Below are 26,977 nucleotides of genomic sequence, written 5' to 3'. Positions count from 1 at the left end.
GGCCTTGGTGAAGCCACACCTTGAGTATTGTGAAGTTTTGGTCTTCTAGTCTGTGGAAGGACATTTTTGCTATTGAGGGAGTCCAGCGAAGGTTCACCAGTCCGATTCCTGGAATGGCACATGAGGAAAGACTGGATTGACTGGACTTGAATTTAGAAGAATGAGGGGGATCTCATGGAAACATATAAAATCCTGATGGGTCTGGACAGGCTAGATGTGGGAAGAATGCCAGGGATGTCCAGAAATTGGGGTCATGGTCTAAGAATAAGGGGTAAGTGATTCAGGACTGACATGACAAGAATTTCTTTACTTAGAGATTTGTGAACCAGTAGAATTCTCTCCCACAGGAAGCCGTTGGGGCCAGTTCACTGCATATGTTCAAGATGGAGCTGGAAGTGGTCCTTGCAACTAAAGGGATCAAGGGGTGTGGGGAGAAAGCGGGAATGGGATACTGAGATTGCATGATCAGCCACGATCATTGAATGGTGGTGCAGGTTCAAAGGGCCAAATGGCTTACTCCTGTACCTATTTTCTATCTTTCTATGTTTTCTATGTTTCTAAACTCTGTGTAATATGAAGTGCTTCCAAGGAGCACACGACCATACAATATTGGAGCAGAAGTAAAGTTAGCCCCTTGAGCTTCCTCTGCCAATCAATAAAGTCAAATCTGATATGTTTGTGTTTCAAATTCTGCTTTCTTACCTACCCCAATAACCCTCGATCCCCTGCCTAACAAGACCCTATCACTTCTGTCTTAAAAATAGTCAATGATCCCTTCTCCATCACCTCCTGCGGCAGACATCTGAAGTCACACAATGCTGTGAGAGAAAGGTTTCTCATCTCTATCCTGAAAGAGCAACCTTTAATTTCAAAACAGTGTCTCTTAGTTCTATACTGACCTACAAGAGAAAATGTCCTTTCCATGTTCACCTTTTCTGGACCATTCAGGATCTTATGCACTTTGGTTATCCTTCACACTTATGTCACCCTTCACTCTTCTAAACGCCAGTGGAAACAAGCCCAACCTGTCTAACCTGTCATAGAGTAACACAGCATGGAAACAGGCCCTTTGGCCCAAATTGTTCCATGCTGACCATGGTGCCCACTCAGCTAGTTCCAATTGCCTGCATTTGGCCCTTATCCTTCCAAACCCTCTTCCCATCCGTGTACTTATCCAAATGTTTTTCAAATGTTGCTATTGTACCTGCCTCAACCACTTTCTCTGGCAGTCCATCCCACATACAAAGAAGTGAAGAAGTTGCCCCTCAGGACCTTCTTAAATCTTTCCCCTCTCACCTTTCCCCGCTCATAAGAGACCACCCATTCCAGGTATCAATCTAGTAAACCTCCATTGAATCGCCTCTAATATATTTACATCCTTCTTTAAATAAGGAAACCAAACTATGCACAGTATTTGAGATGTGGTAACACTAATACTGTGTATAGAAGAATAACATCCTTACTTTTATGTTCGGTTCTCCTCGTAACCACATTAGCCTTTTTGATTATGTGCAATACCTGCATTCTATCATTTTGTAACACATGCACCAGAATATGCAATGAAGAGAGGCTAGATAAGCTCAGGTTTTTTACTTTGGAGTAGAGAAGGTTTTGGGGAGGGGGGTGGTGGGTGTGTAATAGAGGTGTATAAGATTATGAGGGGCATGGACAGTGTGGATAGAAAGCAACTATCAAAAGGTTATGAACAATGGGACACACTTCTAAACTGAAAGGCGGGAGGTTTAGAGGGGATTTGAGAAAAAGCTTTTCCATCTAGAGGGTGAAGGGGATTTGGAGTACACTGCCTGGAAATTTAGTTGGGATAGATAACTTCACAATGCTTAAAAAGTACTTGGATGAGTACTTGAAATATCATAACATTCAAGGCTATGGGCGTAATGCAGGGAATTGGGAATAGGTCGTAGTATATTTTTGGTGCTACAGAGTCGATGGGCTAAAGGACCTCTTCCATATTGTGTGATTGTGTGATTCAAACACCTAAATCCCTCTGCACCTTGGAAGTCTGCAGTTGTTTTGTCTCTGCTTTGTTATTCTTCCCGCCAAAGTGTGCAACTTCATGTTTTTCCACATATTCCATCTGTCAAATTTTTACCCATTCACTTAAACTATCTATTTTCCATCTGCAATTTACTTGTGTCTTCTTCAAAACATGAAATACCAAGATAAGTGGAAAGGTATGCAAGTTTAGCTACCATGCCTTTGCTCTGCTCATCTCAGTCATTGATCTAAATGGTTAAAACTTGAGGACCAAGTATAGACCCCTTTGGGACTCAGCTCATTACACCCCGCAAATCAGACAAATACCAAGTTTTCGCTATTTTCTGTGAGCCAACTAAACTTCTATCATATTAATATAGTATCCCTTTGACTTTTACTTTATGCAGTAATTTTTGATACAGCACCTTATCAAATGCCTTCTGGAAATACAAGTATAGCATGCTTACGTTGTATGTTACTCCTTTAAGGAACTCCAAAAAAAAGTTATACATGATTTCCCTTGCCCCATAAGATGTAGGAGTAGAAGTAGGCCATTCAATCCATCAAGTCTGTTCTGCCTTTCAGTCAGATCATACTGATCTGATAATCCTCAACTGCACTTTCCTGCCTTTTCCACCTAACCTCGCTGATTAAACATCTGTTGTTTGAGCCTGAATATATTTAATGACCCAGTCTTGACAGCATTCTGGAGTAAAGAATTCCATAGATTCACTGTCCTCATTACTTAATAAGATAAAAACCCATGGTACATTAATATGGATAGAGAATTGTCTAGCCTGGGATCAACCTACTGAATTTTCTGCCTGCCTTCAATGCCATGATATCTTTCCTTACATGAAGGGACCAAACTGTTCACAGTAGTCTGTCTGACTAGAATTATGTATAATTTTAGCAAGACTTCCTTATATTGTGTACTCCATTTCCTTTGAAATAAGGCCAACAATCCCATTTTCTATTATCTACTGGACTTTGATGCCAGGCCTTTGTGATTCGTGCACAAGAATCTCAAATCCCTCTGTGCTGCAGGTTTCTGCAAGCCCTTTATGTTTGAATAATTTTCATCTCTTCTATTCTTCCTGCCAAAGTGCATAATCTTGCATTTTCTCCACATTATATTCCAACGGCCAAGTTTTTGCCCACTCACTTAACTGCCTATGTCCCTCTATGTCATCCTAAATACTTGTTTTCCACCTAATTTTATGTCAGCAGTAAACTTGGTGATAGTACATTCACTCTCCCCAACCAAGACATTACTATATATTGCAAATAATTATGGCCCCAGCAGTGATCCCTCTGGCACTCCACTAGTTACAGGTTGCCATCCTGAAAATGCTTCCTTTATCCCAATTCTGTATCTTTTATTAGTTAGCCAATCCTCTAATCATGCTAATGTACACCCTTCAACTCCATGGGCTCTTATTATTTTCCTTTGAAACTGACTGTTAAAGAAGGAAGAATATACTTGCCGAAGAGGAAATGTAACAAGGTTAACCAAATTGATCCTGAGAATGACAGGACTGTCCTATGTTGGAAATTAAGGAGGCTGGGACTGTAGTCTTTAGAGTTTAGAAGAATGAGAAGCGATTTAATTGAACAATGCAAATTCTTGAGGAAATCAACCCGGATTTTTAAAGATGATCCACTTGGCTGCAGGGGCTGGAACCAGGGGACACAGCTTCAAAATATGATTTAAGTCATTTCTAGATATGAAACATTGCAGAATGGCACAACATGGAAAACAGTCGGCTTCAAAGTAGCTGTATGTGCCACTGGTGGCCTTGGAGAAGGAGATAGAAAGTTTGAGAGTTGCCCTTTGTTCGCAAAAGGCATCTGGGTTTCTTGCAGGAGGAAGTCAGCCCCCAGCTCCAGGTAACTATGGCCCAGTGCACTGCACATCCACTAAGATCTCAAATGCCCATAATTCTGTAGAGCTTTTAATGTAAGGGGCTAGCCATTGGTGTCACATTTATTCCAGTCAGGTTGTCAAGTAACAGATTATCTACTAGACGACAATGCTAGCTGAGTGCTGGGCAGGATCAAAGTGTTATGATTACTGCCATGAAATCTGGCACAGATGAGTAATGCATTGGTTGTGGTTGTAAACCTGCTATAAGTTGAACAAGGAGAATCCTTTTTAGTTGGTGAAATGATAGGGTAGGTAATTGTTGGCGCATAAAGCAATGTGGATGCAGTCTATGGCAAATTTTGCCCTGTGGAAACCTGCAGTGTGGACCAGGTCTAGCACTCTGGTGGAATTTAAATTCAGTAAAAGAAATCTGGGGTTAATAGTCTAATGATGATCATGAAACCACTGTCAATTGTCAGAAAAACTCATCTCGTTCATTAATGTCCTTAAGGGAAGGAAATCTGCCATTCTTCTTTGGTCTGGCCTACATGTGACTCCAGACCCAAAACAATGTGGTTGATTCTCAACTGCTCTCTGGGCAATTAAGGATGGGAAATAAATCCTGGGTTGGCCAGTGATGTCTACGTTCCGTGAATGCATGTAAAATAAACTCTCTAACCTTGCTTTGTCTATCCAGGGAAAAGAAATGTAGGTATTCCCCTGATGTCGAAAGTGTAGGTGACCTGTATTGCAACTATGCAACTTTGTTGATGTCAACTGCTACAGTCTGTTGCATAAAAGTAAGGGGTCATGCCATCCCAAGAGACAGGTATGAGCATTGTTTCCAGCAGCAAGATTAGTTTAATAGTGGGCGCTCTTAAGGAAAGAATGAAAGCAATTAAATAGTAGCTCTTAAAAAAGCAATCAATTTTTCCTTTTGGATGCCTCTCATAAGATTCATACAGCATGGAAACACACCCTTCAGCCCAACTAGTCCATGCTGACCATGTTCCCAAACTAAACTAGTCCCATTTGCCTGCTTTTGACCCATATACCTTGAAACCTTTCCTATTCGTGTACTCATAAAAGAAGCCTAACTTTAGGTTTGCTTGGAAAACTAGCAAGGACTTGTTTCTTTTCAATGAATTACTTGAATGTTTTTTAGCCTGCTGGGCAGTTTGTTTTAACTCTTAGTGCCATGTCTTTAACTGGCAATGACAGAGATATTACATGTGTTCCGATCGTTTTCTTTTCATCTGACATGACTGTTTCACATCATTCTGCACAGTTGAATTTGGGTTCCAGCCAAAAAAGCAAAAGGATTAATGCTTTGTGTGATGTTACTTGGGAACAGATATCATCTTTCTACTGTGCAACAAATGTGTGTAAATTCATTTATCACACGTAATCGTGTTATTATCGTGGTGGAGGCAATGTCCCTCTAAGTAGCAATTGCCATAGTGTCTACCAAAAATAATTCCTCCACCTAAGAAATTCCTTGTGTGTGCTTTAAGTCAGACAGATGGCATGTGAATAAACTAATGACGAAGGGAGGCAATGTGATAATTGGCATAAGTGTAAATGTTTGTATGGCCATTATTATCAACAGTGAGGAGAAAAAAGCACTGCAGAAACTATAGAATCTACAGATTTCTGAGTTCAAGTAAGCAACATTTGTGAGTGAAGTAAAGTAATTGAAACATTGACATGTTGATCTAAAAATTCTGACATATTAACTCATTCACAATTGTACATCCATCTGAGGCTATGAAATATTTGTTTAATTTATTGGTGGGATGTGGGCATCACTAGTAAGTTGGGCTTTTATTATCTATCCCTAGTTCTTTAGTTTCTCTAAGGTAGGAGTAGGCTGCTGCCTCGAGCTGCTTCAGTTTATGCGGTGAAGATACTCTGATGGTACACTTAGAAAGAAAATTTCAGGATCTTGTCCCATTGACAGTAAGGAAATGGTGATATGTGTCTAACTCAGGATGGTGTGTGATTTATGAAGAAATCTGGAGGTAATGGTATTCTTACACACCCACGTCCTGCTAGTTAATGGTCATGAGTTTGAAAGATGCTCTCAAAGAAAAATTGGCCAAGTTATCAGTAAGAGGGTGAAGGAAAATAAAGCTAAAGAGAGTGCATTCTTCTCATCGTCAATGGTTGATAAGCTTGCAATATAATTGCAAATATTAACAATTGTGACCATTCAGAACCTTTGACCAAAAGATTTAAGAAACTAGTTTGGGAGACAGGTGAAAATAAAAGGAAATGGGGAAATAATACTTATTGGGAAAATAATAATAAGTCCCATTAATAAGTAGATGTTAACAAGTTTTGTAAATCAGACAGGAACAATTTAAAAAAAAAGTTAAAGTGAGTGGAATAGGTGCCTGTTTCACAGCATTTTTTTCACCTCTGTAGGTGGATCTCAGAAGAACCTTTACGTTCCGCAACTCCAAACAGACCTACACTGGAATCCCACTTATAGCAACTAACATGGATACAGTTGGTACATTTGAAATGGCTGAAGTTTTAAGTAAGGTGGGTCACCTTTTATTTTAGGATACATTTTTACTAATAAGCATGTGTTTAACTACTGGCTGTGTGACTGTCAAATTGTCTGTGCTTGATGAGCTATAATCAGCAGTGTTATTTTGACAATCTTCCTATCAGATGATGGTTAAATAATCCTCCTTCTCTGTCAGTTGATGATGAATTGCACCCTGGAGACTTGAAATAAAGCAGCACCTGTTATTTTATTTTAACCTTTACAGTGTACTCAGGAAAAAAAAACCCTATATTTCTTCTCTTGGTTCGAGAAGGGCAACCTGTTTATTTACTGCACTGAATCATCAAGCACTCCATTAGTTAAGATAAATTTGAACTGAACTGTTTACATTTGTAGGATACACCATTAAGTATGACCCTTCAGGGTCTAGTCCCGAAACGTCAGCCTTCCTGCTCCTATGATGCTGCTTGGCCTGCTGTGTTCATCCAGCTCTGCATCTTGTTGTCTCGGATTCTCCAGCATCTGCAGTTCCTACTATTACAGAATTACTGTTACTTGACAGTATGGGGAGCATCAAATAGAAAGAAGCAAGAGCCCCTTTGCTATTGCTACCAAATTGAATTTCATATCTAGAATTAAGGAACATAGGAGTCAGGTGCCTGCTCTGCCATTCAATAGATCATGGCTGTCCACTTCCCTGACTTCCCCCATTACCTTTGACTCCCTTGTCTATTTGGGTTAGCTCTGCTGCTTCACAGCGCCAGGGACCTGGGTTCAATTCCAACCTCGGGCGACTGTCTGTGTGGAGTTTGCACATTCTCCCCATGTCTGCGTCGGTTTCCTCTGGGTGTTCCGGTTTCCTCCCACAGTCCAAAGATATGCAGGGTAGGTGGATTGGCCATGCTAAGTTGCCCATGGTGCCCAGGGATGTTTAGGTTAGGTGAGTTAGACATGGAAATACAGGAGTAGGGAAATGAGTCTGGGTGGGGTGCTCTTCGGAGGAGTGTTGTGGACTTGTTGGCCCAAATGGCCTGTTTCCATACTGTAGGGATTCTATTCTATTCTATCTGCCTAACTGTCTTGGATAAAATCAATGACCCAGCCTCCACTGTTTCCTGGGGAAAACAATTCTACAGACTATCCATAACCAGAGGAGTAAAAAAAGCTCCTAATTTCCATGTTAAAAGAAATCCTCTTATTCTTGAGCTGTGTTCCCTTGTTCTAGAGACCCCCATAACAGGAAACATACACCTCATATGCACATTATTAGATTCCTGCAGGATCTTACATGTTTCAATAAGATCATTGCTCATTCTTTTAAACTTTAATGTGAATGCCAAACTTGTTCAACCTTTCTTCTTAAAATAATCCCTTCACCCCAGGAATGAGTTGAGTGAACCTTCTAAATTCATTTAAATCATAAAAACTTGTCATCCCTTCTTAAATTTGGGTCAGATTTTGTGATATTCACAAAGGTATGCAAAGGAGATTTGTAATTGGTAAAGTATGTGTTGTTTAGACCTTTTCCAGCGCATCTTCTCAGAAATGTGTTTCCAAAACCTAAAAACAAAATATGGAAGAGAAAAAAGTAAACACTACAGTTAAGTATTGAACTCACAACTGCCCCTGGTTCAAGGACACACACACACACACACACACACACACGGACACATATATACACAATCATTAGACAGTGCTGAACATGGCATAGAGGCCAAAATTTCATTGACATTGAAATCAGCTTTAAATTGCTTCTGACATTTTCCTAGATTCTAGATTGGGAGGTAGCAAATGCAACCTCGCCATTTGAGAAATGAGAAAGAAAACAAATGCAAGTCATTCAGAGTCAAGACAGATTTATGAAAGTTAAATTTCATTTGACAAATTTGTTCAAATTCTTTGTAACTAACTTGGTGTGTCAGATGGAGTTGGTAGATGTAGAGTATTTGGATTTCCCAAATGCATTCTATAAGTTACCACAGAAGAGGTTACAGTATGACATAAAATGAGGACTTGGGCTTCAGGGCAATACATTAGCATCAACTGTGGTTTGGTTAATTATCAGAGAGTATTAATATAATTATAATTATATTGTAATTATATAAATGTAATATAATTACATCCTAGCAAGAAATAGATGCCACTCTCAGTTAAAGGAACTTAGTGAGTCATAATTTTAGCCAAAAGTCTTTTCCACAGTCCCAATTTTCTATGGAGTAGGGGTGGGGGAATCATTTCTGTCATAGTTTATGCTTTACAGAACTTGGGATTATGAGCCCTGATCCTTTCTAAACTCTTTAGTTGAAGTTACCTATGTGATCACAGTTCTAATTCTTATGAATGAGTGATTATATACTGACAAAGTTAACCCTTTCCACTTTTCCCAAGGACAAGCTATATGCTTTGTGGTTTCTATATTTAATGAAAGCATTTCTGTCTCCTGAATCTTTCACTTGTAGTTTAGATTAAAATGAACAGGCTCGTAAGTTTTGCTGAAGCTGAACTTCAAAATGGAACATGGTGAATGCAAAACACCAGTATATCTCTTCAATTTAATTCAATTCACTTTGGAATGAGTAATTCCCAGATGCTATCCCTGGAGAACTTTCAGTGAATTTTCACCTCTCCTGTCTGGAAAGATTTCAAGCATAGCATATCATCTGCAGCTTATCAAATCTGCCTGGTTTTCATTCCATTGGTAGTGGTTAAAGCTGAACTTGAAAATTCTCCTCCCTGTTTTCAAACATCCCAGCTCTTCGTCACTCTCTCACTCTCTCTCTCTCTCTCTCTAACGGTGTTCTGTCACCAACCCTACAGACCACCTACATATCTGCACTTCTCCAATTCTAGTCTCTTCTACTTTCCTGACTTTAAACTGTCTATAATGAATGATGCTAGCCTTAGCCCCCTGCTCTATAAGCTTCTCCAAACTGCTCATCTTATAAGACTGGCCTTAAACCTACTTCTCTTACCAAGCTGTTGACCACCTGTCTCAACATCTCCTTGTGTGGCTGCCTCACTGTTGGATTTTAAGTGCCTTCATGCAATGTTTAATGTGTTTAAGGTGAATGTGGGTTGACGTTATGTGAAGGCTGCAATGCATTAAATTTGTGTGTATGTAATGTTTTTGTATCATTGATGTTCCTGGTGAGTTAGAGGATATGTTGTTTAAACCTGTGTGACAACTTTAAGTTTAGTTAGACTGCATGAAGCAACATGAAAATTAAGTTTTATTGTAAAAGTGCCTGAGGCTTGTTTAGGAATACTGAGTTTAAATCAGACTGTAAGATTCCTAACGCACTCAATACTTAATACTATACATTGTGTGATATAATTCCAGTGTGTCATTCCAGCTGATTAACTTACATTAAAACTATGTATAGATATATCTACCAGCCTCCTTGTTTTGTCCAAATATTCAAGACAGAACTCATTTGAGTTCTAAAACAGGTTTCTGCATGTTGTATATAATTCTTTGAAATTTGCGTCACATATATATAGGGTGGTTAAGAAGGCGTTTAGCATTCTTGCCTTCATTGCTCAGACCTTTGAGTGTAGGAGTTGGGATGTCATGCTGAGGTTGTACAAGAAGTTGGTGAGGCCTCTTCTGGAGTACTGTGCACAGTGCTGTTTGCCCTGCTATAGGAAGAATATTATTAAATTGGAGGTTTATAAATTCATGAGGGGCATAGATAAGGTGAATAGCAAAAGTCTTTTCTCTAGGTTGAGGGAGTTCAAAATTTGGGGACATATTTTTAAAGAGAGAGGGGAAAGATTTAGAAAGGACATGAGGAGCAAGGTCTTTACACAGAGTGGTTCGTATATGGAATGAACTGCCAGAGGAAGTGGTGGATGCAGATACAGTTACAACATTTAAAAGACATTTGGACAAGTTCATGAATAGGAAAGGTTTGGAGGGATATGGACCAAGCAAAGGCAGGTGGGACTAGTTTAGTTTGGGAACAGGTTTGGCATGGACTAGTTGGACTGAAGGGTCTGTTTCCTTGCTGTATGGCTGTATGACTCTATGGCCATGGCTGTGACTCTATATAAGACCATAAGACATAGGAGCAGAAATTAGCCCATTCAGCCCATTGAGTCTGTTCCACCATTCAATCAAAGCTGATAAGTTTCTCAACCCCATTCTCCCATTTTCTCCCCAAAGCATTTGATCCCCTTGACAATCAAGAAACTGTCTATCTCTGTCTTAAATATACTCAATGACCTGGTCTCCACAACCTTCTGTGGCAATGAGTTCCATAGATTCACCACTATCTGGCTGAAGAGGTTTCTCCTCGTCTCTGTTCTAAAGGGCTTTCCCTTTACTCCAAGGCCCTCAGGTCCTCCTAATGGAAACATCTCCTGCTAATTGAAACATCTTCCCATCGTCCACTCTGTTCAGACTGTTCAGTATTGTGTAAATTTCAATTAGATCCCCCCTCATCCTTCTAAACTTCATCGAGTGTAGATCCAGAGTCCTCAAACGTTCCTCATATGTTAAGCCTTCTATTCCTGGGATCATTCTTGTGAACTCCTCTGGAACCTCTCCAGGGCCAGTATATCCTTCCTGAGGTATGGTGCCCAAAATTGCTCACACTATTCTAGATGTGGTCTGACCAGAGCGTTATAAAGCTTCAGAAGTACATTCCTGCTTTTATATTCTAGTTCTGTAATTGCCAACATTGTATTTACTTTCCTAACTACTGACTCAACATGTACGTTTACCTTAAGAGAATCCTGGACTAGGACTCCCAAGTCCCTTTGCACTTCAGATTTCTGAATTTTCTCCCCAGTTAGAAAATAGTTTATGCCAAAGTGCATGACCTCACACTTTCCCACGTAATATTTCATCTGCCACTTCTTTGTCTACTCTCCTAACCTGTCTAAATCCTTCTGCAGCCTCCCTGCCTCCTCAATACTACCTGTCCCTCCACCTATCTTTGTATTTTCTGCAAACATAGCCAGAGTGCCCTGAGTTCCTTCATCTAGATTATTAATGTATAAAGTGAAAAGGTGTGCTCCCAACACTGACCCCTGCAGAACTAGTCACCAGCTGCCATCCTGAAAAGGACCCTTTTATCCCCATTGTCTGCTTTCTGCCAGGCAGCCAATCTTCTATTCATGCTAGTACCTTGCCTCTAACACTATGGGCTCTTATCTTACTCAGCAGCCTCCAAGGCACCTTGTCAAAGGTTTTCTGGAAGTCCAAGTAGACAACATTCATTGGCTCTCCTCGATCTAACCTGCTCGTTACCTCCTTAAAGAATTCTAACAGATTTATTAGACATGACCTCCTCTTGATGAAACCATGCTGATTTTGCCCTATTTTATCATGCACTTCCAAGTATTTAGAAATCTCATCCTTCACAATGGACTCCAAAATCTTACCAACAACAGAGGTCAGGCTAATCAGCCTGTAATTTCCTGTTTTCTGCCTTACTCCATTCTTAAATGGGGTTGAGTGGTTACAGTAATGATTTTACAGTCCTCTAGAAATCTTCCTGACTCCAGTGATTCCTGGAAAGATCACCACTAACGCCTGCACTTTATCTTCAGCTATCTCCTTCAGAACTCTGCCATGTAGTCCATCTCGTCCAGGTCATTTATCCACCTTCAGACCTTTCAGTTTTTCTAGTGCCTTCTCCTTGGTGATGGCTACCGTATTCACTTCTGCCACCACGACCCCCACCCCCACCCGACTCTTGAATTTTTAGGATGTTTCTTTTGTCTTCTACTGCGAAGACTGACGCAAAGTGCTTGTTCAGTTCCTCCGCCATTTCTTCGTTCCCCATTACTGCTGCTCCAGTATCATTTTCCAGCGGCCCAATGTCCACTTTTGCCTCTCTTTTGCCCTTTACATATATAAAGGAAACTCTTGCAATCTTCTTTTATATTACTTTTATAGTTGTCCTCTGTTGGTCTTTATAGGCTTCCTAATCCTCTGGCTTCTCAATGCCCTTTGCCGCATTATATGCTTTCTCTTTTGCTTTTATGCTGTCCCTGACTTCCCTAGTCAGCCATGGTTGCCTCATCCTCCCTTTAGTATGCTGCTTTTTCCTAGGGATGAATTTTTGTTATGTCTCCTGAATTACTCCCAGAAACTCCTACCATTGCTATTCCACTGTCTTTCCGGCTAGGCTCCTCTCCCAGTCAATTCTGCTCAGCTCCTCCCTCATGCCTTTGTAGTTGCCTTTATTCAACTGTAATACCGTTACATCTTATTCCAGCTTCTGCCTCTCAAATTGCAGAGTAAATTCTATCATGTTATGGTCATTGTCTCCTAAGAGTTCCTTCACCTTAAGCTCCCTTAACAAGTCTGCCTCATTGCACATCACTAAATCCAGAATTGCCTGTTCCCTAGTGGGCTCCACCACAAGCTGTTCCAAAAAACCATCTCATCAACATTCCACAAATTCTTGCAATCCACTACTAACCTGATTTTTCCAGTCCACCTTCATATTGAAATCCCCCACAATCACTATAACCTTGCCTTTCTTTCATGCCTTTTCTGTCTCCTGGTATATTTTGTGCCCCACATCCTGACTACTGTTTGGAGGCCTGTGTATAACTCCCATTATGGTTTTTTCACCTTTGCGGTTCCTTAACGCTACCCACACAGATTCTACATCATTTGACCGTATGCCATTTCTTGCTATTGATTTAATTTCATTTACTACTAATTAGGCAACCTCACCCTCTCTGCCCACCTACCTGTCTTTTTGATAGGATATACATCCTTGGATATTTAGCTCCCAGTCCTCATCCCCTTGCAGCCATGTCTCCATGATGCCCACGACATCATACCTGCCGATTTCGATCTGCGCCACAAGCTCATTTACCTTATTTTCTATACTGCTTGCATTTGGATAACAACACCTTCAGTCCTGTATTTACTGTCCCTCTTCTCATTGTCATTCGGTTATCTGGTGTGCTGGAAGTTTGATTCCTAACCCTTTCCAAACATGCTGTTCTATTTTGTGTTCTGGAGACTTTAATAACCTCTCCTGAGTTCTCCTTTCTTTTCATTTCTTTCATACTTTTCCATGCAGTTGAATCCACCCCCACAGATGTTAACTTGCCGCTTTGTTTCCCATTGGCCGTTATACTACTTGGAGTTTTACCCTTCTCTTCCCCCGACCCTCTACTTTCTAATTTAAAGTCCTTTGATCACCCTATTTAACCTTTTTGCTGGAAATTGGTCTCAACTCGGTTCAGGTGACAACCGTCCCAACGGTACAGATCCCTCCTGTTCCAATACTGATGGCAGTGCCCCATGAAATGAAACCCATCTTTTCCACTCCAATCTTTTAACCACGTGTTTACTTCACTTATTCTCACATCTCTATGCCAATTTGCATGTGGCTCAGGTAGTAATCTGGAGATTATAACCCTTGAGGACCTGTTCTTTAGTTCCTAATTCCTGATAATCCCCAAACAGCTCCTGTTCCCTCAACTTGCCCAAGTTGCAGGAAGCCGCAAAAGAATTTGGACAGGTTCAGTGACTGGGCGAGACTGTTGCAAATAGAATATAATGTGAAAGGAGAAAGATATAGTTTTCTGTTTTAGCAGAAAAAAAACAGGATAGCAAAATAGGTTACTACACAGATTTCTGGGCTAAGGGGAGATGAAGAGATTGAGTAGACTGGGCCTTTTTTATCTGGAGTTTGGAAAAATGAGAGGTCATCTACTGAAGCATATGATGGGTCAAAATATACCCCATAACCCCAGTGAGAGCTCCGTCTAAGATTCCGTTTAAGGAAATGTTTTGATTTTCAGCTGTTCCTCTTTCATTTTCGCTAGCCCGTGTACTTGTACTTCTGTTGATTGATTGTGTCAGGGTATCTTTCTTTAGACAGATGAGGTAGCACAAAACAACAGACTGGAAGATTGCATAATATACAATACTTCAATCAAAAGCCAACAAATAATCAGATCAAAATAGTATGTTAACCATGTGCTAGATTAAAAAACTTATTTTGCAAAGTGTGTTCAGTGTCAAACAGCACCAGAACAGGAAAACATATGAAATGAGGGTGTCAGCTATTTTGATTGAATTGAATATGTCCATTATAAACAAAATCAGCAAATACCTAAGTTTCTATAAATATTTAATTTGTTCTTCATAGTTATGCAAAATGCACTTTATAAGAAATAACTAAACATGGCTTTCTGGTATTTTATGTCTGTCGCTTTCTCAGTGTGTCATTATATGTATTTTTCAAAGTCTTCTCCTTTGGTTTGGTTCTTAAGATTGACTCACCAATTATTTTTGATTTTGTTCATGAAGGAGAAGACCTTCATCACTTTACTCATGGCCAATGATATTATTTCTATGATTTCCATTTAATGGAAAAAGTTATAGAATTCCTCTTGCTTCTCTTTAAAGTGTCAACTTCATAAAGTGTGCCATGGTATTACACTGTACTTTTTGGACTGCCTTCTTTAGTGAGATGCACACGAGCATAGCTCTATTAACTTTCAATCCATGAGATGCAAGGATGTCTTTGGAGTGTCCCAGTAGTATTTGAACATTGGTATCTTCCGTAGTCTTTTGGTTCCTGTTGACAATTTTCCTGATTAAGTATTGTCACAGCTTCAGGAATCTTAGTTAATTGACAATGAACCAAATTGCTTTCAGAGGCAGTGGACCTATGCCTCATGATGGTTTTTGTGAGATTGAGATGTAAGCTTCACCTTCCATAAGCCCTTTCAATTCAGGTCCCGTCACAGCACTCTTCTTTAATGGATCTTAGTATGGAGCCGTTGCATGCCTGTCATTGTCATGCAGGACCTCTTGGTTGTGATAACACTGTGATTCACTTCAGGTATTCTTATATTGTCCCTCCGGAAAAAAAGAGACGGATGCGATGGCTACTTGAAACATCCATACACAGTGCCATGTCATAGAGACATAGCGCTGGACAGCATGGAAACAGACCCTTTGGTCCAACTCATCCATGCTGACCAGATATCCGAAATTAATCTAGTCCCATTTGCCAGCATTTGGCCCATTTCCTTCTAAACCCTTCTTAGTCATTTACCCATCCAGATGCTTTTTAAATGTTGTAATTGTTCCAGCCTCCACCTCTTCCTCTGGCTGCTCATTCCAAACATGCACTATCCTCTGTGTGAAAATGTTGCCCCTTAGGTCCCTTTTAAATCTTTCCCCTCTCACCTTAAACCTATGCCCTCTAGTTTTGGACTCTCCCATTCTGGGGAAAAGACCTTGCCCATTCATCCTATCCACACCCCTCATGATTTTATAAACCTCAATAAGGCCACCCCTCAGCCTCTGACGCTCCAGGGAAAATAGGCCCAGCCTATTCAGCCTCGCCCTATCGCTCAAACCCTCCAACCCGGGCAACATCCTTGTAAATATTTTCTGAATCCTTTCAAGTTTCACAACATCCTTCCTGTAGCAGGGAGACCAAAATTGCATGCACTATTCCAAAAGCGGCCCAACCAATGTTCTGTAAAGCCTCAGCAAGACCTCCCAACTCCTATACTCAATGCACTGACCAATAAAGGCAAGCATACCAAATGCCTTCTTCGCTATCCCACCTACCTGTGACTCAACTTTCAAGGAACTATGAACCTGCACTCCAAGGTCTCCTTGTTCAGCAACACTCCCCAGGACCTTACAATTAAATGTATAAGTCCTGCCATGATTTGCCTTTTCAAAATGCAGCACCTCACATTTATCAAGGAATTTGTAGGAGGTGAACTTCTTTATAATTCATCTTGCTTTAGAAGTATCTTCTTTATTGACTGCTGCCCGCTGCTTACTTAGGTAATTTAGATGGTCAACAGTAGTTGGATGATGCCTCTCCACTTTTACCAATGCCTGTGATCAACCAAATGAGTTCCCTCTAATTATGTTGGTCTAAGGATCATTTCCACCAACAATTCAGCCATTTTACTAAGGTCCTGAATAGATTTGGATGACTTTCTGTACAATGATGAATATGAAGTCAAGAAACCATCAATGTCTCTAGTGAAGTAGATGTCTCTTTATGAACATTGGCAACAAGTTCAAATTAATGCACCATACAGTGAATTCCATTTAGACATCTCATAAGGCAGCTTTGTAAAGGCGATGTTCACTCCACTTGCACAAAGCCAGTCAAATTATTTTCCTATTCTGGGTTACACTTCTCCATGAATGTTGAGTTGATGCAGTTCAGGATCCCATTGCATTTGCACTGTCAATATCTTAGATTCTAAAAAAATTTCATTTGTGGGATATAATCATCTAAGTACTTAACCTGTCCCAGTAAATTTCTCCTTGTTACTTCTGTCAGTGCTGTCAGAATCCTTATATAGTATGCGGATTGCACCTAAGTGTCATAGGCCTAATGAACAACCTCGAATAGGAAGTGAATGAAGGTTCACACTTGTGTTCGACTCCCATTGGTGTTTCTAAGATACATACCATTTAGTTTCTCAACAAGTACAAGCAAAGGAAAGTGGCTCATGGTTCAATGATAGTAACTTACATCAAGTAGCTTGATGATCTCCCCACATGTTTATTCAGCCATCTTCACAACCGTCTGGACTATTGGCTCCTTTCCAATGGCTTGATTCATCCTTGCTTTATAAGCTGCCTTGTGACTAATCAACACTGGCTATGAAATAATGTTGAAAATTTCTTTAAGTTGGTTGTGGCAGGGATGAAGGGACCAGAGCTGACTGCTCTCTGGATGTTGTTTGAGTCAGTTCACACTGGTGCACCATGGCAAGCCTTGCAGTGTATTTGCAGCATCCTATCACTGATTTGTTAGATCCCAATCCAAACCAGCTTTTAGGTACATTACTCAGAGTTTTTTTTTCATAGAATGATGGTTTATTCTACTTGAGTGCTAGAGATAGTAGTGATACTGACCTCATTTCAGATGATGAACTTGAAGGTATTTCAGAGATTTCCTTGGTGCCACAGGTTTGTGTAGGTTTCACTCAAATCAAAGTCTCCATGCTGATTCCAGAATTTAATTTCATTGTCCTTTGTTCCCCTTTCCAAAAAACGTCTGTAGAAAATCTAACTTCAGGTAGCTAAACATTGAAATTTATGGGTAATTTCTTAATATAATTGAAAGTAATGCTTACTTCACACTGATCATTAATATTTGAAGTGTGAATTTAGAGTTAGGGCTCAAATTACTTTCCTTAGACAGTGACTTTGAATTAAAGCTGCATCTGCACTGCAGTTGTTAATGAGCAGCTGTTATGTTAATCAACAGATGGCTGCAGGAAGCTAACTGAACTCCATGCTCAAATTCCTGTTTTGTGCACTCATGAATGTGAGTCTATTCAGAACTGTGCAGGCACAAACTTATTGTAGCCTTGACTCAGGCGACAATGTAAGAGCTCAGTGCCAGAAAACTGAGAGCAGTTGCCCTCAATTTAGTATAGATATAATATAGGAACTTTATAAATCATTGCTTAGACCTCACTTGGAGTGTTATGGATAATTCTGGCACCACTTTTTAAGGAAGATATAGATCTATGAAAGGATGCGGTGAAAAATTACCAAGATTTAAGCAAGGATGAGGGATTTCGGTGATGAGGAGAAGTTGGAAAAGTTAGGATTGTTGTAACTTTGAGATATAGAAGGTTAAAAGGCACCTAACAGAGGTTTTTACAATATGAGACTTTCATTACATTGATGGAGGAAAAAAATTAATCCTTCTGATGAGTGGATCAATAACTAGAAGTTATAAATTTAAAATAATTGGTAAAATATCTAGACCAAAGAGGACAAATGTTGCTGGGATATAGAACATTCTGCCTGAAAAAATGATTGAAATTGATTTCATAAATAATTTTAAAAGGGAACTGAACAGGTAATTGAGGAACTTATCCGGTTATGGCCAAAATTGAGTTGTGAAGTTAAGCACAACTGTTGTTTTAAAGAACCAGTATGAGCACCATGGTTTGAATGGCTTTCTTGTGTGCCATAAGTTTCAAAGATTCAATTAGTGAGGTGATTTTTGATAAAGTAATGGCACCAAGAAGCACCTGGTAAGGCTAACAATGGGGGAAGCAGGGGAAATTTTCCAATGGCTGAATTCATATCTGACACAAGAAAATGATGATGATAATTGCAACATCATCACATCTGTATAAGTGTTCCTCTGGGGAGCATCTTCATCCCAACCATTTTCACTAGTCACCATTCATCATCGTCTTCATTAATGACCTATGAACTGTCATAAAGTTAGGGGTGTTTATTGATGATTGCACAATGACAATCTCTATTTGCAACTACTCCAACAATGAAACAACTCATACCAGGCTACAACAAGGCTTGGACAATATCGAGGCTTGAGTTGAAAAATAACTGGTTATGTCCATACCAGATGAATGCTAGCTAATGTTAATCTCTAACAAGAGAAAAATAGAGAAAAGAAAGAGAGATTTATAAGGATTACACCAGGAATATCTGAGTTTACTTATTGGGAAAGAACAGAGAGGCTGGATCTCTTTGCTGTTAAAACATAAAGGAGGCTGTGCAGTAGAAGTCTTTAAAATTATGAATATTTTGATAACATAGATCCAGAGAGAATGTTTCTGTTTGTGGGGAAGAGCATAACCAGAGTTCGTCAATATAAGATAGTCACCAAGAAATCTAGAAATGAGTTCAGAAGAAACTTCTTTGCCAAAAGTGTGATGAGAATGTAGAACTCACTACCTCAGGAAGTGGTTAAAATGAATAGTTTACATGCATTTCGGGGGAAAATAGACAAATATTTGAGAGAGAAAGGAATAGAAAGTTGACAAAGTTAATTTAGTACAGAAGAACCAGACTGATTCCTGGGTGACAGGTTTGTTGTATGAGGAGAGTTTGGATTAACTGGTCTTGTATTCACTGGTGTTTTGAAGAATGAAAGGGGATCTCATTGCAACATAAAATTCTGACAAGGCTTGACAGACTAGAATGCAGAGATTGGGTTTCCCAGGCTTGCACGATGGTAGGGTGGGCGGAGGTGGTTGCAGAATGAGGGGTCACGGTCTCGGGATACCGGGTAGGCCTTTACTGACTGAGGTGAGGAAAGATTTCTTCTCTCATAGGGTGTTGAATTTGTGGCATTCTCAACAACAGAAAGCTGTGGCAGCCAGGTCACTGAATATGGTTGAGGAAGAATAAATATATTACTAGAAATTAAAGGTAACAAGGAGTATGTGGGGAAGCAGGAATATAACGTTGAGATAAAAGATCAACGGTAATCATATTGAATAGTGAAGCAGGAATAATGGGCTGAATGGACTACTCCTGCTCCTATTTTCTATGTTTCTATGAAAACCGCGAAGAAGCTGGAATGGGACATGAACTGGTTGGTGTGAATTGGTCTGGTTCTGTGTTTTATAACACAGGTAATCCTACTTAATCATCTCCTCAATGTCCTTCATTCACAACACCCAGACCCTTCACTGTAAGTCGTATGAAAACATATTTTAAAATAACATTATTTACACACTTCCTACAGACACCATTAGCTCATTAGGAGCCAGTTATGATCACCACCTGCACATGAACCCTGCCCTCATTTGAATACCAGGGATTTAGATTATTCTAGTCCATAATCATGAGAACAATATTGCGTAGAACATACTAAACTGCAGCTGATTTCCAACTTTTCTGTGCTGAATATTCTGAACTAATGTTAGAGAAAGTACGTAAGCACAATCTTTCATAATTCATAGCATTCTTTCAAAACTAGTTTTAAAATGTTTATTTTCCTATTGAAATGCTTCACTTGCTTGCTTTACTTATATGGTTATGAGGAATAAGCTGTAATAAAGGGCTTGATCCTCGCTCTAACTTTATGAAACTAAAGCCATTTCCAACTAAGCTATAGATTATGATCCATGCTGACCTTTACAGGTGAGAGGTTATCTTATTAAACTGAAAGTTATTTGATAATGTGCCCTGGATTGGGTGTTGAGTTTTTTAAAAAATTACTCAGTTGTGGGATGTGGGCGTTACTGGATGACCAGCATTTATCGCCCATCCCTACTTGCCCTTGAGAAGGTAGTGGTGAGCTGCCTTCTTGAACCACTGCAGTCCACCTGCTGTGGGTTGATCCACAATGCCGTTAGGGAGGGAATTCCAGGATTTTGATCCAACGGCAGTGAAGGAATGGCGATATATTTCCAAGTCAGCATGGTGAGTGGCTTGGAGGGAAACATGAGGGTAGTTGTGTTCCCATGTATCTTTTGTCCTTGGCCTTCTAGATGGAAGTTGTCGTGGGTTTGGAAGATGCTGTCTGAGGATCTTTGGTGAATTTCTGCAGTGCATCTTGTAGAGAGTACACACTGCTGCTACTGAGCATTGGTGGTGGAGGGGTTGGATGCTTGTGGACGTGGTGTCGATAAAGCGGGCTGCCTTGTCCTGGATGGTGTCAATTATCTTGAGTGTTGTCGGGGCTGCACTCATCCAGGCAAATGGGGAGTATTCTATCACACACTGACTTGTGCCTTATAGATGGTTAACAGGTTTTGGGGAGTCAGGAGGTGTATTACACGCCACAGTATTCCTAGCCTGTGACCTGCTCTTGTAGCCACTTTGTTCATGTGGTGAGTCCAGTTGAGTTTCTAGTCAATGATAACCCCCAGGATGTTGACAGTGGGAAATTCAATGGTGGTAACGCCATTGAATATCAAGGGGCAGTGGTTAGATGGTCTCTTATTGGTGACGGTCATAGCCTGGCATTCATGTGGCATGAATGTTACTCTCCACTTGTCAGCCCAAGCCTGGATATTGGCCAGATCTTGTTACATTTGGACATGGACTGCTTCAGTATCTGAGTCATGAATGATGCTGAATGTTGTGCAATCATTAGCGAACATCCCCACTTCTGACCTTATGATGGATAGAAGGTTATTGATGAAGCAGTTGAAGATGTTTGGATCTAGGACACTACCCTAAGGAACTCCGTCAACTCAGCTCCAGGACATCGCTGCAGGACTTCCAACAACCACAACCACGTTCCTATGGGTCAGGTATGAATCTAACCACTGGAGACTTTGCCCCCGGATTTCCATTGATTCCAGTTTTACCAGGGCTCCTTGATGCCACACTCAGTTGAATGCAGCTTTGCTGTCAAGGGCTGTCAGTCTCACAACACCTGAATGTGGAAACCATGCACTACCTTAGACAAGGTTAAAATAGCTGTGTTAGTGAAAATGGCTTGATAATGGCAGGTCAGTGATCCTAGTGCTGTATACATTTGAGGCACCAAGTGTTTTCCCAGAACACTAGATCCACTGATTTCTTTTAATTTGTGTTCAATCCATTTTCTGAAATACTATTCTGGTTTATTTTGTAGTTTGCGATGTTTACAGCCATTCATAAACACTACATTCTAGAAGATTGGAAGAAGTTTGCAGCATCACATCCTGAATGTCTTGAGGTATTTGAAAACTCTCTTTTTTGAGATAAAATGGAATAACAATGTTATCTGTACTCTGATCAAACTCTATCATCTCTCTGCTGCTATTTATGTTTACAGTTAGGTCAGTGATGGAGTGCTTTGCATATTTCACTTACACTTTTTTGGTGATTTGTGTTCGGGTGGGGATTAAAGAGAAGACAATTCTTTCCTTAGTTGGGAATGGATGGTGCTAAAATGTAATCTTTGTCCTCAGAATGGATGGAATGGAAAGCCATTGCTCTTGTGAGCATTGAGGCTTAGTTTCGTGTTTGAACCCACCCCAAAATATAGTTGGACCTTACATCTCTGCTTTCTAATGCCTCAGCAGCACATGACCATAAATATTACAAATGTGGCTTTTGACACAAACTGTTCCCATCAGCTGGGGTTGCTATAATTAGTAGGAGATAGTAAGAACTGCAGATGCTGAAAGCCACAGTGAATAAACGTGGAGCTGGACAAACACAGCAAGTCAGACAGCATCAGATGAGCAGGAAAGTCAACATTTCAGGCCGAAACCTTTCATCCAGATGCTGTCTGATGCTGTCTGACCCTGCTGTGTTTGTCCAGCTCTACGTTTATTGTTTTAATTAGTACTTGAGTATGGAGATCTGTGAGACCTGAAAGGTTGAAAAGGAACAGAAAAATATTTGAAGCCTGCTGACCTTGAAACCTAAATTTCTGAAATGCATTTCCAATGGAAAGAATTCCAGGCCAATTGTGAATTTAAGATACTCAAAATGCCCTTTTAACTTTTTGATTATAGCAGTTTGAAGCAGCACCTTGATTAATCATTCTTTCATTCTCTTTCTTTCTGTTGTGATATCTCCCTTCAGCACATAGCTGTTAGCTCAGGCACTGGCCAGAAAGACTTGGACAAGCTTTACACAATTCTGGAAACAATCCCAGCCATCAAATTCATCTGTCTGGATGTTGCCAATGGTTACTCAGAATACTTTGTTGAATCAGTTAAAACTGTCCGGGCTAAGTTTCCGAAACACACAATTATGGTGAGTATTACATCCACACAAAACAACTGGTGAAACATCTTCTAACATATTAGATTATTGCAGCAGACAGTCACTGGGTAATCCAACATAGAGTGTATGAATATGGTTCCACTCTCTTTCTTGACACATTTCCAGTACAGTCAAGTTGAAAAGCTGGAAAATACTTTGTGGTTGACAGTGGTTGCCAAAAGGAAGGAGGCATTGATGAAATTCAAGATTGCTGACCCGGTACAAGTCATGTGATTCAATTTGATATTTCTGAAATTGCAGTATTTATTTCCAGATAACGAGGATTAGGAAAAAGACATCTATCATTAAGATCATACGGCAACAGTAAAGAAAACTAACCAGCTGTTGCTATAACAGAAACAAAGTACTGCAAATGCTGTAGATCAGAAATTAAAACAGAATGTGCTGGAGAATTTTGCCAGGCAGCACCTCCAGTGAGGAACATTGATCAGAGTATCTTGTGGCTAATTGTAGTTCTTTATGGGATTTGTTTCAATGAGTAGATAATGGGCCTGCATTATTGGGCTGGGGGCAGCAATCAGTGTCTGATCAAGGGGCTGGCCTTCCTGCCCTTGCTTACATCCACTTTGTCTCCTTTCCCAACTATCCCCAAATTTAATTTATGTACTTGAGACTTGAGTCCTCAATAATCATGGAAATCCAGAGGGAGGGATGACCTTCAAACAGCAATCAAAGCCTCTGTATCAGTGCTGCCAAGCAAAAAAAACTGCTGCCTTTGATTGGCTCACTAGGTGGGGTTTCACACATGGGGACTTCATTCCAGAGGAAGGTCCCTTGGTGGCTATGCAACTGCCTGATTGGCATGTGATTCAACAGGTCATCATGAAAAGAGGTGGTGTGCGAGTCCAGCTGATAGATAAGATCCCCTACATCTTAGAATTCTGTTGGCTGATAAAGTAAAATGATGGTTCAATTGTCATTTAGAGTTGTAGAGTTGTACAGCACGGAAACAGATCCTTTGGTCCAACTTGTCCATGCAGACCAGATATCCTATATAAATCTAGTCCCATTTGTCAGCACTTGGCCCATATTGCTCTGAACCCTTCCAATTCATACACTCATCCATGTGCCTTTTAAATGTTGTTCTTGTACCAGCATCCAGCACTTCCTCTGGCAGCTCATTCTATACACGCACCACCCTCCGCGTGAAAAAGTTGCCACTTCGGACCCTTCTAAATCTTACCCCTCTCACCTTAAACCTATGCCTTCTAGTTTTAGACTCCCCCACCCCAGGGAAAAGACCTTGGCTATTCAGCCAATCCATGCCCCTCATTATTTTATAAACCTCTACAAGGCTACCCCTCAGCATCTGATGATCCAGGGAAAATAGCCCCAGCCTATTCTCCCTATAGCTGAAACCCTCCAACCCTGGGAACATCCTTGTAAATCCCTTCTGAGCCCTTTCAAGTTTCACAACATTGTTCCTTTAACAAGGAGACCAGAATTGCACGTAGTATTTCAAAAGTGGCCTAACCAATGTCCTGTACAGCTGCAACATCCTATACTCAAACTCCTATACTCAATGCACTGACGAATAAAGGCAAGTATACCAAATGCCTTCTTCACTATCCTATCTATCTGTGACTCCACTTTCAAGGAACTATGAACTTGTACTCCAAGGTCTTTTTGTAAAGCAGCACTCCCCAGGACCTTACCATTAAGTGTATAAGTCCTGCCTTGATTTGCCTTTCCAAAATGCAGCACCTCACATTTATCTAAATTGAACTCTATCTGTCACTCCACGGCCCATTGGCTCATCTGATCAAGATTCCCGTTGTACTCTTAGGTAACCTTCTTCACTGTCCACTACACCTCCAATTTTGGTGCCATCTGCAAATTTACTAACCATACCTCTTATGTTCACATCCAAATCAGTTATATAAATGACAAAATGCAGTGGACCCAGCACCAATCTTTGTGGCACACCGCTGGTCACAGGCTTCCAGTCTGAAAAGCAACCCTTCACCACAACCCTCTGTCTTCTACCTTCGAGCCAGTTCTGTATCCAAACGCCTTAGTGAAATCCATATAGATCATGTCGACTGCTCTGCCCTCATCAATCCTCTTCGTTACTACTTTAAAAAACTCAATTAAGTTAGTGAGACATGATTTCCCACGCACAAAGCCAAGGTGACAAAATCAGTCCTTGTCTTTCCAAATATAGTTGATGTGATAAGTGCTGAAATAGCCTATCATTTTCTGATGAATTTTCCTTGCATTAATTTTGCTGACAATCATCTTCTTGGCACGCAAAGATGTGTTCTTTTAAGATAACGTGCCTGCTGTTCTGCTTTTGAGTTTTATTTTATTATGTTTGGTCACTTTTGTCTTTTTAAACTGAAGGCTGGTAACGTGGTGACAGGGGAGATGGTTGAAGAGCTTATTTTATCAGGAGCTGATATCATCAAAGTGGGCATCGGACCAGGTAATTGAATAATATAGCAGGTAATGAGGGAACAAAATGCTCTGAAGTGTTACTTCGGCTGATTTCCATTTGTAAACATTCATTGAAAAATGCAGTTACTTTTGTGTTTTTATTCTTTGAGGCTGGACAAATGACATATCCTTGATTAGTTCAGTAGCTGTCCAGTAGTCTGTACCAGCAACATTAAGCAGTTTTGAAACTTGTACATTTTCTATAAAAATCCCTTCAAAGTACTTTTGTGTGCGTTTTGTGTCAATGAATTGAGAAGTGTTGTACAGACAAAGCTGCATGGACCATGAATGCCCAGAACTTGATCACTAATCCATAGGTGTGTTTAACCCTCACAGCTAAAGCTAAACGTAATCCCTGAGCCTGACCATCAGGCACTCGAATCCTGACAATTCAATCACATTTATGTATGCATTCTTTATTTGTTGTACTTGGTGTTGTAACATTGTTAATTCGATAATCATAAGTCAGAACACCAAAGTCACATAACACCAGGCTACAGCCCAACAGGTTTATTTGAAATCACAAGCTGATCTTAAAACTGTGTGACCTTGGTCTCGGTTCCGCCCTCTGCAAATGGATCCTCAGCTTTCTGACCCATAGGCCACAGAGAGGATAGGTAACTGTGTCTCCTCCACAATAACACTCAACACTGGAGCCCGTGAAGGATGTGTCCTCAGTCCCCTACTGTATTCCTGTGTACCTACGACTGTGTTGCCAAATTCCAAATGAAGGCCATCTACAAGTTTGCTGATGACACACTATAGTGGGGTGCATATGTACATAGAACATAGAACAGTACAGCACAGTACAGGCACTTCGGCCCACGATGTTGTGCCAAACTTTTACCCTAAACCTAAGGTCTATCTAACCTCCAACCTTACCTTAACTATCATCCATATGCCTATCTAATAGCCGCTTAAATGTCCCTAACGAGGGTGACTCCACTACCCTCTCTGGCAATGCATTCCACGCCCCTGCCACTCTCTGAGTAAAGAACCTACCTCTGACGTCTCCCCTATATCTACCTCCACTCACTTTGAAACTATGTCCCCTTGTACTAGCTACCTGGTTCTTTGGTTGTCCACTCTATCTATACCTCTGATCATTTTGTGCACCTCTATCAAGTCATGTAACGATGAGTCAAAATACAGAAGGGAGATAGAAGGCTTGGTGACATGGTGCAATGAAAACAATCTGTCTCTCAATGTGGCAAAAGTAAAGAACTGATCATCGACTTCAGAAAGAAAGGAGAACACGCCCCATCTACATCAATGGAACTGAGGTTGAGAGAGTGAAGGGCATCAAGTTCCTTGGAATGACAATGACTGACGACCTGTCCTGGACTTCCCACATAAATGTGACAGTTAAGAAGGCGCAACAATGCCTCTTCTTCCTCAGGTGGCTCAGGAAATTTGGCATGTCCATAAGGTCCCTTACCAACTTCTACAGATGCACCATTGAAAGCATACTGTCTGGGTACATAATGGCCTGGTATGGCAACTGCTCTGCCCAGGACCATAAAAAACTACAGAAAGTGGTATGCACAGCCCAGACCATCACGGAAGCCAACTTTTCATCCATGGACAACAAGGTGCAGGGCTGGATGAACACAGCAGGCCAAGCAGCATCATAGGAGCAGAGAGGAGCCTCTCTGCTCTTATGATGCTGCTTGGCCTGCTGTGTTCATCC

General features: G+C 40.5%; 1 protein-coding gene across 1 annotated transcript in view; it reads left to right on the top strand.

Moving 5' to 3' along the window:
* LOC109931158 (GMP reductase 1) overlaps positions 1-26,977 on the top strand; it is a 96,076-nt gene that overhangs the window by 22,109 nt on the left and 46,990 nt on the right. Inside the window, exons 2-5 of the mRNA XM_020530499.2 lie at positions 6,293-6,412; positions 21,707-21,790; positions 22,648-22,821; positions 25,195-25,276. Of these exons, the coding sequence (XP_020386088.1) occupies positions 6,293-6,412; positions 21,707-21,790; positions 22,648-22,821; positions 25,195-25,276 (460 nt within the window). The remainder of the gene's footprint in view (positions 1-6,292; positions 6,413-21,706; positions 21,791-22,647; positions 22,822-25,194; positions 25,277-26,977) is intronic.

This window comes from Rhincodon typus, chromosome 2, assembly GCF_021869965.1.
Source record: "Rhincodon typus isolate 14 chromosome 2, sRhiTyp1.1, whole genome shotgun sequence".
In the NCBI taxonomy this organism is placed as follows: Eukaryota; Metazoa; Chordata; class Chondrichthyes; order Orectolobiformes; family Rhincodontidae; genus Rhincodon; species Rhincodon typus.
This window is presented reverse-complemented; position numbering and strand designations above follow the sequence as displayed.